Here is a 14,309-nt window from a genome sequence, read left to right as displayed (position 1 = left end):
TTTTACCGTTAGCTGTATTTCGCTCCTATGACTTCGATTTCCCCTTGAAACGGCCACAGATGAAATTAGGCAAATAACCTATCTTTTTTTCCTACCTTTTGGCATTGTTGACTGAAGGAAAGAAAAAAAAAAGCCTCCATTTGTTGGAGCCCCCTCTAAGGGCTCTTGACTTATTAGAAATAATCTGGTCACTTGTGATTTTTTACACCCAATCTCGTTTTTCTAAAAGCTTCATTTATCAACTCTCGCGTCTTCAGCCTTTCAAATGCTTTTTTGCTGTCAGCATCAGCCGACGGGTTTCAGTGACCTCTTATAGAAGAGACTAATTTATAACTGCCTGTTGACTGCTCTTCGCTTGTCCTCAAAGGCACTTCAGACCGATGGTAGCAATATCCAAACCTAATTTATTTCATAGGTGCTGCATTTAAATAGTGGCAGTTACAGTCGCTCAGTTTGTTCTCGCTAGAGAACGCGCCATCTTCGTTGACGTCTCCCGTCTCGCTTCCCATACCGCATTCATATTAGTATTTACTCATGCCGCATTTCATCATGGCAAGCCATTATTTCTAAGTGCTAGGGCTTAACGGTTTTAGTCGTGTGAGGTTATAGACTTATTCCAAGGATGCTGCCATTACCGTATTTTGGGAACACCTTTAAGAAGTTTTTTCAGCTCCGGTAGTCACGACTTTCTCTTTTATTACTCACCTTTTCAGACTTTTGGTCCGAAAGTATCAAATCCAAAGTATCAAATTAAGGATTGAGGTGGTTTGGAAGGGGCAGTCCTTGTTTAAAAATTTAAGTTCTGTAATATTTGTTTAAAACACTGTTTTCTTTAGTCACACCTAATGTATTTTCAAAATACATGTAGTATTGTAAGATACACTAAAGGAAAACTATTCACAGGGTAATTTAACATTTTTTGGTATGGGCTCTGGTCAGGTAGCTGAGATGCTAGAGCACTGTCTAGATAATGCCAAGGTTGTGGGTGTGGGTTCCATCCCTGATCGGGGAACAGACAAGAATCAACCAAGAGCCCTAGCTGGTGTGGCTCAGTGGACTGAGTGCCAGCTTGTGAATTAAAGGGTTGCCGGTTCCCAGTCGGGGCACATGCCTGGGTTGCAGGCCAGGTCCCCAGGAGGGGTCACACGAGAGGCAACCACATATTGATGTTTCTCTCCCTCTCTTTCTCCCTTCCCCTCTCTAAAAATAAAATATTTTTTAAAAAACATTCAACCAATGGATGTATCAGTAAGTGGAACAACAAGTCGAAGTTTCTCCCTCCCCCCACCCCATTCTTCTTCTCTTTAAAACCAATCAATAAAAAAAAGTTTTGATGTAACTCGGAAAATACTCTAGAATTTTAGTGTTTGAGTCACTTTTCAGTATTACTTTACTATTCTATATTAGATTTAGAATAAGCTTTAGAAACTGGATTGAAGAAAAAGAGACTGGATTGAGCGTACATTCAACCTACTTCATACCCCTGAAGGTTTTCCTGAACACACCGGACACCTGCCCGTATGTTTCCTCTTTTATGGCTCCCTCTTAGTAAACGCTGCACGACATCCAGTTTGTGACTTTTCAATGTTCGAATTTCAGAATAAACGGGGATTTACCAAACTCAGATTTACTTAAAAAGACATCAAGAGTGATTTGAAAAATCAGTGGGGGTAAAACCATTATATCTTGCATACACCAATCAAAATTTTTAGTGTTTGAAAACTAATAATTTATTGTAAATAAAGGGCAAAGCTGACTATACTGAAAACCATCTTTATTTTTATTGCCTTTTATTTTCAACAATGATTACCTGAACTTAAAGTCCATTAATTAATGGTTATTGAAAAGCCAAACCTTTCCAGCCCACTTCATGTTCTCTTTCAACCATTTCAGGGCAGAACAATATTCCAAACTGTACACCTGTTCCTTATTAACATTGACGGTCATGTGCTTAATGAAAAGCTTTGGATCCGATAAACGAGCAGCCATCATTAATCTTTCCACCGCAGCTTGATAATCGTCCTTGCTCCGAGATTTGTTTTCTTCACATCTACAAAGGAAAGACCACACAAAGTCAGAAACTCTAAAAAGAGGGGACTAGTTTCTTCAAAAGATCATTACATTTGTTAGTACTAGTTATGAGAAACTTTTTACTATATTCTTCTACCAGTGGCTTTCAAACTTTTTTGAGCATGACACAGTAAACTACTTGATATTGGGACCCAGTATATACCCTATATACTGTATATATACAGTATATTTTATGTATAATTTATATACATAAAACTTGAAAAGTTTCAGAAAACAAGACGTACCCTATGATGATGTACTTTATTTTCCATTGTCTCATTTTTTAAAATGTGGTTGGAAGCCCCCTAAATTAATTTCACCACACAAATGGGCTATAACCCACAGTTTGAAAAACAGTGACTTAGAACACAGATAACAGCCTCAATATTTGTATTTTCAAAGTTAATGATTACATTATTTTATTATAACACATAAAGAGATACTGAATTTAATCAAGTTTGGGGTTACTAACATGTTTTATCTTGATATTGGCTATTTTGAATTGTAAAAATAATCTTACTGTGTAGGTAACATTTGGTAACAGAAATTGTAGCTATATTCCTTTACTATATTTTTTATTATTTTTTCTTTGGTCCTGACTTAAGGTACTTCACAAAGTGCTAGAATTTATTGTCTAATAACTTTTAATGGTCTCTACATTTTATAAAATTCACACCTAATGGCTGTTTTTCCTATGGGATAGGGAGTGGAGGGTTTGAAATAGAGATGGGGCTGTTAAATTAAACATCACCCTTTCTTTTGTGTTCAGTGCATCCTGCTCTTGGCATGTATAGGGTCTAGCAGCAAGGCCCAATAATGGCCCATCTGCATGAACAGCACAGGGTGGTCGTCCACAGGGTGGTGCTAGCCAGGACTTCCACTTGGAATAGGAACCAGTGGTCACAGAGAGGAAAGATTGGTCAGGTGCCTTCTAGTACCTTCTGGCTTAGAAATTGGTGCCTAGAACCTGGTAGACTGGGCATGGGCCAACTATGTGCAATTTTTCAAACTGTAAGGGTGAATAAAATTCTCTCTTATAGAGGTTATTATAACAAGATATTAAAATTTTTATTGAATGCTAGTAATTTGGTTTTCAGTGTCAGGTCACATTCGTTCTCAATTTAACTGTTACAAAAGTTTGCAAACGCACACTACAGTATTATATAAATACTGTATATAATGATACTGTATATAATACTGTTATATAAACATATGTAAGTATATTTATACATATATAAACATACATAAATAATACATAAAACATTTACATCCTAGGGCAGGTGTAGGGAGGCATGACCAACTTTCAGGATGCAATGAGACATCGTCAACCAACCTTTTCAAAACGACCTGCAGCACCTGTGTGGGAGTTCCGGGACTCTGAATACTGCCAGCATTCGATACCAGGAAGATTTCCATGGTTAAAAGCATTTCAATCTCAGATAAGTAAGAAGGAATCCGTAGAAGTTTTCGATATAAATTTCCTTCTAATGGTGGATAGCAACCCAATGAAAGAGCACCTGAAAATCAAATAATAGACCAAACTTTACTAAAACCCTAACGGGAAAACCTAGACTTCCAAAATACGTGTAGGTAATAATTACTTACAGTGCAGAATAATTCTTCACACTGGAAGCAGATTTATTGAATAAATTATATAACAGCTTATCCTGGTACAATTAAAATTATTCCTTATAAACTGTTTTTGGAACATTAAATATGAATTGAGAAATATGTTTAAACAACTACGAAAAATGACTTTTGAGTCTCATCATGGAACCACTTATTTGAAGTTATAGTCAATAGAACATAATTTCAGAGTTACTGAAAAACCAGAATAGCTACTTGGGTTTTGTTTTAATGGACATAGCCTAATAGAAACGACATATAATTATTGCCTATCTTGAATCATGAACCTAAAATGTAGAAAGAAAATAGAAATTACAAGTAGAAGATTTTATTTTCTATCACACTTTTATAGTCTTTTTTATTTATTGGTTTTACAAAGAAAGAGAGAAACACTGATTTTGTTGTTCCATTTATGCATTCATTGGTTGATTCTGGTATGTTCAATCCCCTGACTGGGGACTGAACCCACAACCTTGGCTTATTGGGATGACACTCTCATCAACTGAGCTACCCAACCAGGGCTCCTATTATAGTACTTTTGAGTACCCTTATTTATAGTGCATTTATAGTGAAGTTTTGGGGGATTCAAAAGTTATCCACAGATTTTTTTTATTGTGTGTGTGGGGTTGGCACCTCTAACCGCCATGTTGTTCAAGGACCAACTGTAGTCTATGCAATAAATATTTACTGACATTGAACTAAACACTAGATATAAAAATGAATAAAATACATTTTTATCCTGCTGGTACTCAGTGTGTTATAACAATCCTCACCAACCCAGGTTCTATACATTTTACATAAATCAAAAGAAGACATTTAACTTTAAACTGTTTAGGTGCTCATTACAGTGACACAGATATATAGGGGAACCCAAGCTGTATACAGACAATATTAATTATATTGCTATCTCTGACCAAAACCAATTTAAGTGTCTGGACAATTTGTTTAAAATGTTTTGTTAAGTTTAAGAAATCTTTCCAAATGTGGATAATGGCTAATCTTTGAGGACCTACTACGTGCCAGGTACCTGTGCTAAAGATGTAGGTTATCTAACTTTAACTTGGCAGTTTGCTACCATTGAGGTATCGTACAAACACTCCTGTATTGTAGATGAGGGGCTCTGGGTAAGCACGCTGGCCTTCCGACTACAGATTTGGACTCCTAACCACTAGGTAGTCCGCCTCCCTAGGTCATTTCCAGGACTAACAAACTATCTAGTCATTAACTTTCAAAACTTTATTTTTTAAAATATTTATTTATTAGAGAGAGAGGAAGGGAGGGAGGAAGAGAGGGAGAGAAACACTGATGTGAGAGAGGAACACCAATCAGTTGCCTCTCTTACGCACCCCAACCAGGGACCGAACTGGTGACTTTTTGCTTTGTGGGATGTTGCCCAACCATGCCACACCAGTCAGGGCCCCAAACTTTCTCTTATTGTAACCTACTATGCGAAATACATTTTATATATTAATGACCCAGTATATATACATACATGTATATATGTGGCTGAAGTGAAAATTTTATCAAGTAATACTTAAACTTCCTACTTGTAATGCACACTGATACTACTTATTTTCTTAACCATTTCATTGGGGAAAAAGTTACCACCGGCTAAGCTAGTAGTGTGAAAAATATTTCCAAGTTCAGAGAGGTTTTTTGTGAAGGTGAGGGTGGCTGGGATGTGTGACACATTTTGCGCAGTGGTGACAAATGTTGGGCATTCAAATGTTTGTTACATACGTGACAGTGATAGAAATGGAAATACAAGACAAATCACTGCGGGAAGGTGGAAGCGAGTTGTTTTCTGGATCTAGATGCTTCCTGGAATTACTTTCTAACTGAAATACCTGCGAGGTGGCTGGGACGAGAGGAAGCATTAGTTTTCCAGGCTTATTGGTTAAAGACAAACAGCTACAAATAGATTAACAAAGTCTGTTACTAGAAGCCATTTAAAAAATGTTATGAATCATGTTCACTGTAATGGCAGCCCCTGGACTTCCTATATGGCCTGCCACAAAATATTGTAGGTTTTAAAAATCAGGGGTGTAGCAGGGGTAAATAAATAATTTAACTGTTTCTTAAACTTCAGTCCCCAACTGTTTGACACCTATATATTTTAAAGATATGCCTAACTGGTTCAAATTCTGTCATTTATCCCTGTTGCATACCCTTTAGTGAGCATGCTGATAATGTGCCAAGAAATAAAAGATACAATAATTGGAAACAAGAGAAATAACAAGTTTCAAAATGGAGTACAAATCTATTTAGACCACTATTTTTGCATGTGCATCAACTGCTCTTTGTATGTATTTGAATGTCTAGTTGTAAATATACAAAGATTCAGGGTTAGAAAATCAAAGTCAAAACCAATATATCAAATTAAAAAAATTTAAATGTTAACTTACTTTTGTAGTGGACTCTGGCTTTAAGCCATAAACAACTCCTTCCTAAAGAAGTAATTAATCTTCTAAGAAAGGAAAAATCAATAGGGATGTTCTTTGAAATCATGAATTCTGCTACAGAGGATGAAATACCAAGACTGTTGCTTTCTATACAGGCATCTAGGAGTTTGTTAAAAAGGAGGCTATACTGTGAGACCTCCAGAGTTTCTGAAAAGAAAAACAATTGATACAATGAAGTGGCTCTACCTTGGCCCCTCAAACTTCTTTTACTACTTCCCTTTTCCCTCCGCTCCCCTTGGCACTTTTGGGGTCATGGCCACTAAAATGCAATCGACATCTCACGTATTCTCTAGGTTAACAAACAAGAGGGTGCAACAGCAGCATATACTAGAGGACAGGAAAGGAAGCCTGGGGGTGATTTCAGAAGCTGAGTTGACACCTCTGTCTGTGACCCCCCTCCCCAGTGACTGCACTGCATGACTGCACAGCGGCTCCGTGGGCATCCTGTCTGTTGGTCATACCTCAGATGTGTATTTCCCATGACTAATAAGAAATCATTGCCTCATAAATATTCACTTACAAATAAAAAAATCCTTCATCGGGTATTTCTATCCCTTTCTATTCTTCACTTAGAAAAAAATGAAGTCATATTGGAGATTCCCAACTGTTTTGTGTCCTATATTCAGTCAGTTCAATCCATAACCCAGGCTTTAGGTCTTTTAAACATTTTTAGTATTTTTTAGTGGTCCAGGTCTTATCAGGAAATTAATTTCCTTACCTTTAGTCTCTTCCTAAACATCACCACCAGAGGAAATTTCCCAACACACCAACTTTGATTGACAAAGCAATGAGGGGAGGCCCTCAGGTGTTAACCCAGCCCTCTGAACCCACCACCTGAACCCTTGCTTGTTTCCCTGAATGGGGACTCCTGAGCTTCAGCACTCAAGAACACTACATGCCACTGCCCACATTAGTGATCTTTCCTTGAACTTGTCATCTGCTTAATTTCCTCTACTTAGTGCATGTTCACCTATGTTATAAGGTAATGAAAACCCAGTTCTGTATTTAAATAATAAAAAGTATTCATCATTCCAATGCAATGAATTCTCTTAAGATATAAAGCTTGCTGGGGGCACATGACATACTGTTGGCTGCTGCCTTGACTGAGGGAGGGCAAGGGGAGTGATGAGAAGGCTTCCATTAGGAACTGCTGACAACCCAGAAATAAGCATCTCTGCTTTTAAAAAAAGAAATCAAGAAAGCATATTCAACTTGTAGAAAACATATTTTACAGAAAACAATGTCTTTAAAAATATATATTGGAATATAAAATTCAACCAAAACAGGTGGAGCACTGTATCTTATTCATAGTTAAGTACCAGATGGGCAAGAGATAATTAAGCTAGACTTTTAAAAATCATACCTTGGGAATTTTGAAAACCTGGTAGATTTTGCAAAACTTCAAAAGTCTGTCTGTAAAGGCTCTTGGCTAAGATTTCGTGTGCAATTGTACAGAGAAGATTATGCCGATTGAGTACGTCCAGTCTTTCACATGGCCACAGCGGTGTACTGATTATCCATTCTGACTCTTTCAAAAAGAAAAAAGTACTAATACTTTATACTATGAAAATTATACTTAGTATAATCACAACTCATGTTTTTAAAAATCTTTTGGAAAGTGACAAAACATAGTATATGTACTCAGAAAAAGTAACCATGGCTCAAATTTATTAGAAACGTACACAGTGATTATTGTGATAACTTATTTCTAATTATTTATTTTTCTTAGCACACGAAACAGTTATTGATTCAGAGGTTAATGTTTAGCCCTGGCTGCTTGAGATCCGCCACTGCCATGAACAACACAGTAGCTATCCGGACCAGGAAGTTCATGGCCAACAGACGACTTCAACAGAAACAAATGGTCATTGATGTCCTTCACACTGAGAAGGCAACAGGACCCAAGACAGAAATTTGGGAAAAGCTAACCAAAATGTGTAAGACCACACCAGTTGTCACCCTTGTGTTTGGGCTCAGAACTCATTTTGGCGGTGCCAGATGACTGGCTTTGGTGTGATTTATGATCCCTTGGATAATGCAAAGAAAAATGAACCCAAACATAGACTTATCAGACACAGCTGTAGGGTCAGGATGAAGACAGGGACTGCGAAGGCCAGCATTGGTGCTGCAAAAAGTCAGCTGGGGACAGACCACAGGAGGAGTAAAGATTCTTCAGTGACTTTATCTGCTGTGGCTGTGCAGATTTTTTTCCTGACGAGGTTAATAAACTAAACTTTTAAAATGAAGAAGTTAATGTTTCTTTTTATATGACAAAAAGGCTCAGATTATAACAAATACCTGTAATAGTGTAAAATAGTATTTGTGTGAACTTCAGTAATTTTACAATAAAGAATATATCATTAGTTTTTGTCTTCTTGAGGGACAGCTTTTCCTTTCAAATTTAAAAACAATTTTTATTATAAAAATATCTGAGCCCTGGTCGGTGTGGCTCAGTGGATTGAGCACTGGCCTGTGAACCAAAGTCTGGTTCGATTCCCAGTCAGGGCACAAGCCTGGGTTGTGGGCCAGGTCCTCAGTAGGGGGCATGTGAGAGGCAACCACACACTGATGTTTCTCTCCCTCTCTTTCTCCCTCCTTCCCTCCCCCTCTGTCAAAAGATAAATTAATAAAATCTTAAAAATATATTTGATATGTAGAAGATAATAACACATGTAAGTTATAAAACATAATAATAAAATGAACTCTGCGTGCTCATCACACAGCTTAAAAAAATAAAATATTACCTATAATGCTGAAGTTCCTTATTTTTTGTTAGTCATACCTGGTGCAAAAATAACACACAAAAATAGACTATATGGTCATTTTTTAATAAAAATTGCATTGTTCTTCTTTATTTAGTACTCACTATTTAGTATTAAGGTAAAATAATGCATTTTTGAAAGACTGATATATTTTAGGAGATTCATTTTGAAATTTTGCCCTATTATGTAGCTATATTAAAAATCTGAATAAGTTGATTGTTTTATGTACCAAAGTTAACTGAATCTAATAGTTGGGAAGTCATTTGGAAATTAATAAGCTCAATTCAAGAAATTTACAACTTTATCAACATAAATACTTTAATGAAAATTTTATAAGGACTCTCATAAGAAGAAAGTCTCACAAAGAAAAACCAGTTGCTATGTACTTAATACTAGTTTTATGGAGATAAAAGTTTTTTCTTCTTAATTTTTTGAAATATATTCTATTGATTATGCCATTACAATTGTCCCATTTCCCCCCTTCATTCCCCTCCACCCTGCACACCCTCTCTCCCCACCATTCCCCCTTAAGTTCATGTCTTATGTGTCACAAGTTCTTTAGCTTCTATAGTTCCCATACTATTTTTGCCCTCCCCACTATTTTCTACCTACCTTCTATGCTACTTATTCTCTGTACCTTCTTCCCCCTTCTCCTCCTCCCACTCCCCTGTTGCTAACCCTCCATGTGATTTCCATTTCTGTGGTTCTGTTTCTGTTCTAGTTGTTTGCTTAGTTTGCTTTTGTTTTAGGTGTGGTTGTTAATAACTGTGAGTTTGCTGTCCTTTTACTGTTCATATTTTTTATCTTCTTTTTCTTAGATAGGTCCCTGTAACATTTCATACAATAAGGGCTTGGTGATGATGAACTCCTTGAACTTGACCTTATCTGAGAAGCACTTTATCTACTCTTCCATTCTAAATGAAAGCTTTGCTGGATAGAGCAATCTTGGATGTAGGTCTTTGGATTTCATGACTTGGAATACTTCTTTCCAGGCCATTCTTGCCTGTAAAGGTCTCTTTCAAGAAATCTGCTGACAGTCTGATGGGCACTCCTTTGTAGGTGACTGTCCCCTTATCTCTTGCTGCTTCTAGGATTCTCTCCTTCATTATAATCTTGGCTAATGTAATTATGATGTGCCTTGATGTGTTCCTCCTTGGGTCCAACTTCTTTGGGACCCTCTGAGCTTCCTGGACTTCTTGGAAGTCTATTTCCTTTGCCAGACTGGGGAAGTTCTCCTTTATTATTTGTTCAAATAAGTTTTCCACTTGTGGCTGTTCCTCTTCCCCTTCTGGTACCCCTATAATTCGGATGTTGGAATGTTTAAAGATGTCCCGGAGGTTCCTAAACCTCTCCTCATTTTTTTGAATTCTTGTTTCTTCATTCTTTTCTGTTTGGTCATTTCTTTCTCCCTTCTGGTCCACTCCATTGATTTGAGTCCCAGTTTCCCTTCCATCACTATTGGTTCCCTGTGCATTTTGCTTCATTTCACTTAGTGTAGCCTTCATTTTTTTCACCTAATTTGCAATTAAAATCAACCAGTTCTGTGAGCATCCTGATCACCAGTGTTTTGAACTGTGCATCTGATAGGTTGGCTATCTCTTTGTTGCTTAGAAGTACTGGCTTTGGGGCTTTGAGCTGTTCTTCTGCTTGAGCCATAATGTTTCAGTCTGTTTCTGCCTGTTATGTATGAGGGGCGAAAGCTTAGATGTTCACAGGGGCGGGTCAGCCCAGTAGCTGGGTTGTGACTGGGGGCGGGGTCAGAGAGGGAACAATGGCATTTGTTCCACTCTCTCTGATTTTGGTCTCCTCTGCCTCTCCCCACAAGCAAATTGGGCCCTTCTGGTGCTGGTTCTTGGGTGTGTGGGCTTGTGTACTTTCTAGTACCCTGTGGGTCTCTCCAACAAACTCTCCTGTGAGGCTGGGAACCTCTCCTGGCACCTCAACCCCCAAAAGTTTTTCCAAAAGTGCTTTTAGGCTTTAATTCCCGTCATTGGGGCCCTGGGTTGCACAGTCTGTCTCACTGCTCGTTTTTATGCCTGGTTTATCTGAGCGTGAAGGTGTGACCGCAGTCAGCCAGCCGCCTTGCGCTCTCACTGGATCTGCCTGTTGCCACCCCGCGCCTGGGATCTGCCAACCGCCGCCTGTGCGCCTGGGTTGGTCCAGCAGCTTTTGCTTTTTCCTGACACGACCCCTCTCCACCGGCTGCCTAAGAGGCCATGACTCCACCCCTCGTACCAGTCTGGATGAATGGTTCGTTGTCGGACTTCAGTACAGTTCAATTTTCTGTCTGTTTTGGTTGTGTTTTTGTTTCTAAATCTTTGTTATCCTTAAATTTGGTTGTGTGAGGAAGTACAGTGCTTCCACCTACACCTCCATCTTGGCCGGAAGTCCTTTGGTGATAAAAGTTTTTATTGCATTAATCCTCATATTTTTCTCTGTTCCACAGTTGGGAACTATTTTCTGTTTGTCTAAAAATCTCAGGAGTCAAAGGCAAGCAAATTTCCTATAACAGACACTCTTTATTCACTTGCCGTCCAACATACGCACACTCAGTAGTTACCTGTGCAGACTTTGCAGGCACTGCAAATGAAGACTATGACCCCGGTCTGCACTGATGAATTTCCAGGCTAGTCAGTGACATGACCATACACCCCTCCCTTACAACAGAGAATACGTGACTGGGGTGATAGCTAAACATATCCTTTCTCCCCTACAGAAATGTATTAAAATCTGACACAATAATTTGAAAATACATCCCAAAGAATAAACAGTTGAGGACAGAGAAAAACAGTATGGAAAAGGAGTGAGGGTAGCCTTGCCTAAATAGATAAATATTATCACTTATTCTAAAGGTATATTAACTAAAAAGAGCATAGTGCTATCAGAAAAAGATCTCTGGGAGAAGAGACAAGTACAGAAACAGCCCCAAGCAGATATAAGATTCTAATATATGATCAAATAAGTAAAGGGTAAGTTAGGATATTTGGGGGAAATAGATAATATTTGGTTTCTACCTCGTATCAAAATTTTAAAGTAACAACAAAAAAACCTGAAGACCATAATGGTGAACATATTTTTTTGAGATAGCTGAAGACTGCCTAAAGCATGATACAAAACAAAAATTATTAAAGGTTTAAAAAGCAGTTTATATTAAATAGAAAATAATGTCAGTTGGGCAAAAAAAGAAAGCAAACAAAAATACAATAAAAATTTTCATAAGTGTGATATGTACATCATTAATAGTACTGGAACTAATTTTAGATGTTATAGTTTTTAATAACTTATCTGTGTATTATAAAAATTAAAAAAATAAAAGGATCAAATTAAATACAAAAAGCATCTCAAACCGGTGATTTCATATATATTATCACTTAGAATGAGGCCAAGTTGGCTGACTTAAAATAATCAACCCGCCCTGGCTGGTGTAGCTCAGTGGATTGAGTACAGGCCTGTGAACCACAGGATCGTGGTTCAATTCCCAGTCAGGGCACATGCCTGGGTTGCAGGCCAGTTCCCAGTGGGGGACACACCAGAGGCAACCATACATTGATATTTCTCTCTCTCTCCTTCCTTTCCCCTCTAAAAATAAATAAATAAAATCTTTAAAAATATATATTAAAAAATAATAATCAACCAATTTTTATACTTTTAAATATAAACTATCACTAAGAAATTCAAGCAAAATGGAAAAGCACAAAGAAGAAATTAATAAAAATCTAATATTCCATCACTGAAAATGACCAGTGCTCACATTTGGTGAAAGTTATCTGGGAAAGACGTAACAACTGAAGTAGCGGCTACACCTAGATACAGCAGACAAGTGAGACTGTGGTGGGAAACAGGCTGAGGATGGACTGGCCTGTCGACACCTGTGCTGAGGAAAGCCACTTGCACTGATTGAAAATGAAGACAATAGTTTTCGAAAATATTAGAAGTGTTTCTATGCTTCTATTAGTACTGTAGTGACGGTTGCCACAGTGCAGGTGTTCGAGCTAACCCTTCTATTACATTTCCTAGAACAAAAAAAGTTAACACTTAAAAAAAAACCACACACACACACACATATGCTTTCAAAAACTCCAGCCTGAGCAACATGGACTTTGAGAACATTATGCTAAGTAAAGTAAGTCAGAGAGAGAAAGACAAGCATTATGTGATCTCACTTTTATGTGAACTCTGAGTAACAAAACCAAACCAAAAACTCAAATACAAAAAGAGGTCAGATTTGTGGTTACTGGGGGGGGGGCGGGGGGCGGGGAGGAACTTGATAAATGTGGCCAAAGGTGCGGATTCCCAGCTGTAAGATCGATCAGTCCTGGGGATGCGACACACAACACGGTGGCTAGCGTTAACCCTGCTGCATGGCCCCTCTGAATGTCGTAAAGAGGGGAGATTCTGAGAGTTCTCATCGCAAGGGAAAAACTTTTTTTCTTTTATTTTTTTGTATTTATATGAAATGACAGATGTTAACTAAAATTACTGTGGTCATCATTTCACAATACATGTAAGTCAAGTCATTATGCTGTATACCTTGAACTTACTCAGTGTTGTATGTCAATTACATCTCACTAACACTACAAAAAATAAAAATAAAAAAATCCCTCGTCCAAACAGCAAATTCCTCCCTAGGAAAGTACAAAGATAGTTAAGTGAAGCAGATCCACAGATAATCCATAAATGGTAATGTTTATAGCAATGGCCAACAAACTGGGGGGGGCGACTGGAGGATGCAGGGTTTTGAGGCATGAGGTCACCACCCGAGAGTGCTGCAGATCAGTGGTCTTCACGGTGAGGTCCCCAGACCGGCAGCATCACCAGCCATGTCTGAGAACTTGTGAGAAATGCAGATTCTCAGGAGCCATCCCAGCTTAATGAATCTGAAAATCCCGGGTGGTCCAAGCAGTCTGTGTTTCCACAAGCCTCCCAGGGTATTCTGGTGGTCAAGTTTGAAAACGAGATCACAATCACCATTTCGCTTGGTAGTTGACTAGCTTAGTCTGAGTCTGTTCATGTGATTTGTGCTTTTGCCCTACTGCAATTTTATAAAGGTCATTTAAAGGAAAAACTAGGTAAATAATAATGCTAGTATAGGGCTTAAGAATATGGACTTTGTAAACAGAAAGGCCTCGACCGGAATTCTTCTACCACACTTACGTGCTGTGTGTTCTTCTCCGAACCGTCACCCCCTCAGGAGGTTGGTGTCATGTCAATGAGGTGACACAAGTAACACCCTTAGTACAACACTTGGTGTGTAGCAAATGCTCACATTATTAAATCAATAATGGAAAGAAATACTACAATGTGGAAACAGACCAAGAAGATAAACTGGTAATTCACAAAAGAATAAGGGCAAATGAAAAAAAGTTAAATTTTCTGATAAGCAATTAAA

At 38.1% G+C, this 14,309-nt stretch overlaps 1 protein-coding gene across 1 annotated transcript in view; it reads right to left on the bottom strand.

The window, feature by feature from the left end:
- Positions 1-1,732: 1,732 nt before the first annotated feature.
- TOPAZ1 (testis and ovary specific TOPAZ 1) overlaps positions 1,733-14,309 on the bottom strand; it is a 55,944-nt gene continuing 43,367 nt past the window's right edge. The window contains exons 17-20 of the mRNA XM_037030502.1: positions 7,522-7,686; positions 6,102-6,305; positions 3,404-3,587; positions 1,733-2,050 (exon numbers count right to left, since the gene is read on the bottom strand). Of these exons, the coding sequence (XP_036886397.1) occupies positions 1,831-2,050; positions 3,404-3,587; positions 6,102-6,305; positions 7,522-7,686 (773 nt within the window). The 3' untranslated portion in view covers positions 1,733-1,830. The remainder of the gene's footprint in view (positions 2,051-3,403; positions 3,588-6,101; positions 6,306-7,521; positions 7,687-14,309) is intronic.

Source organism: Sturnira hondurensis, unplaced genomic scaffold (assembly GCF_014824575.4).
Source record: "Sturnira hondurensis isolate 20B ecotype Veracruz unplaced genomic scaffold, ASM1482457v3 Scaffold0020787, whole genome shotgun sequence".
NCBI classification, from domain to species: Eukaryota; Metazoa; Chordata; class Mammalia; order Chiroptera; family Phyllostomidae; genus Sturnira; species Sturnira hondurensis.
Note: the sequence above shows the minus strand (reverse complement) of the source record. Positions and strands in the feature narration are given on the sequence as shown.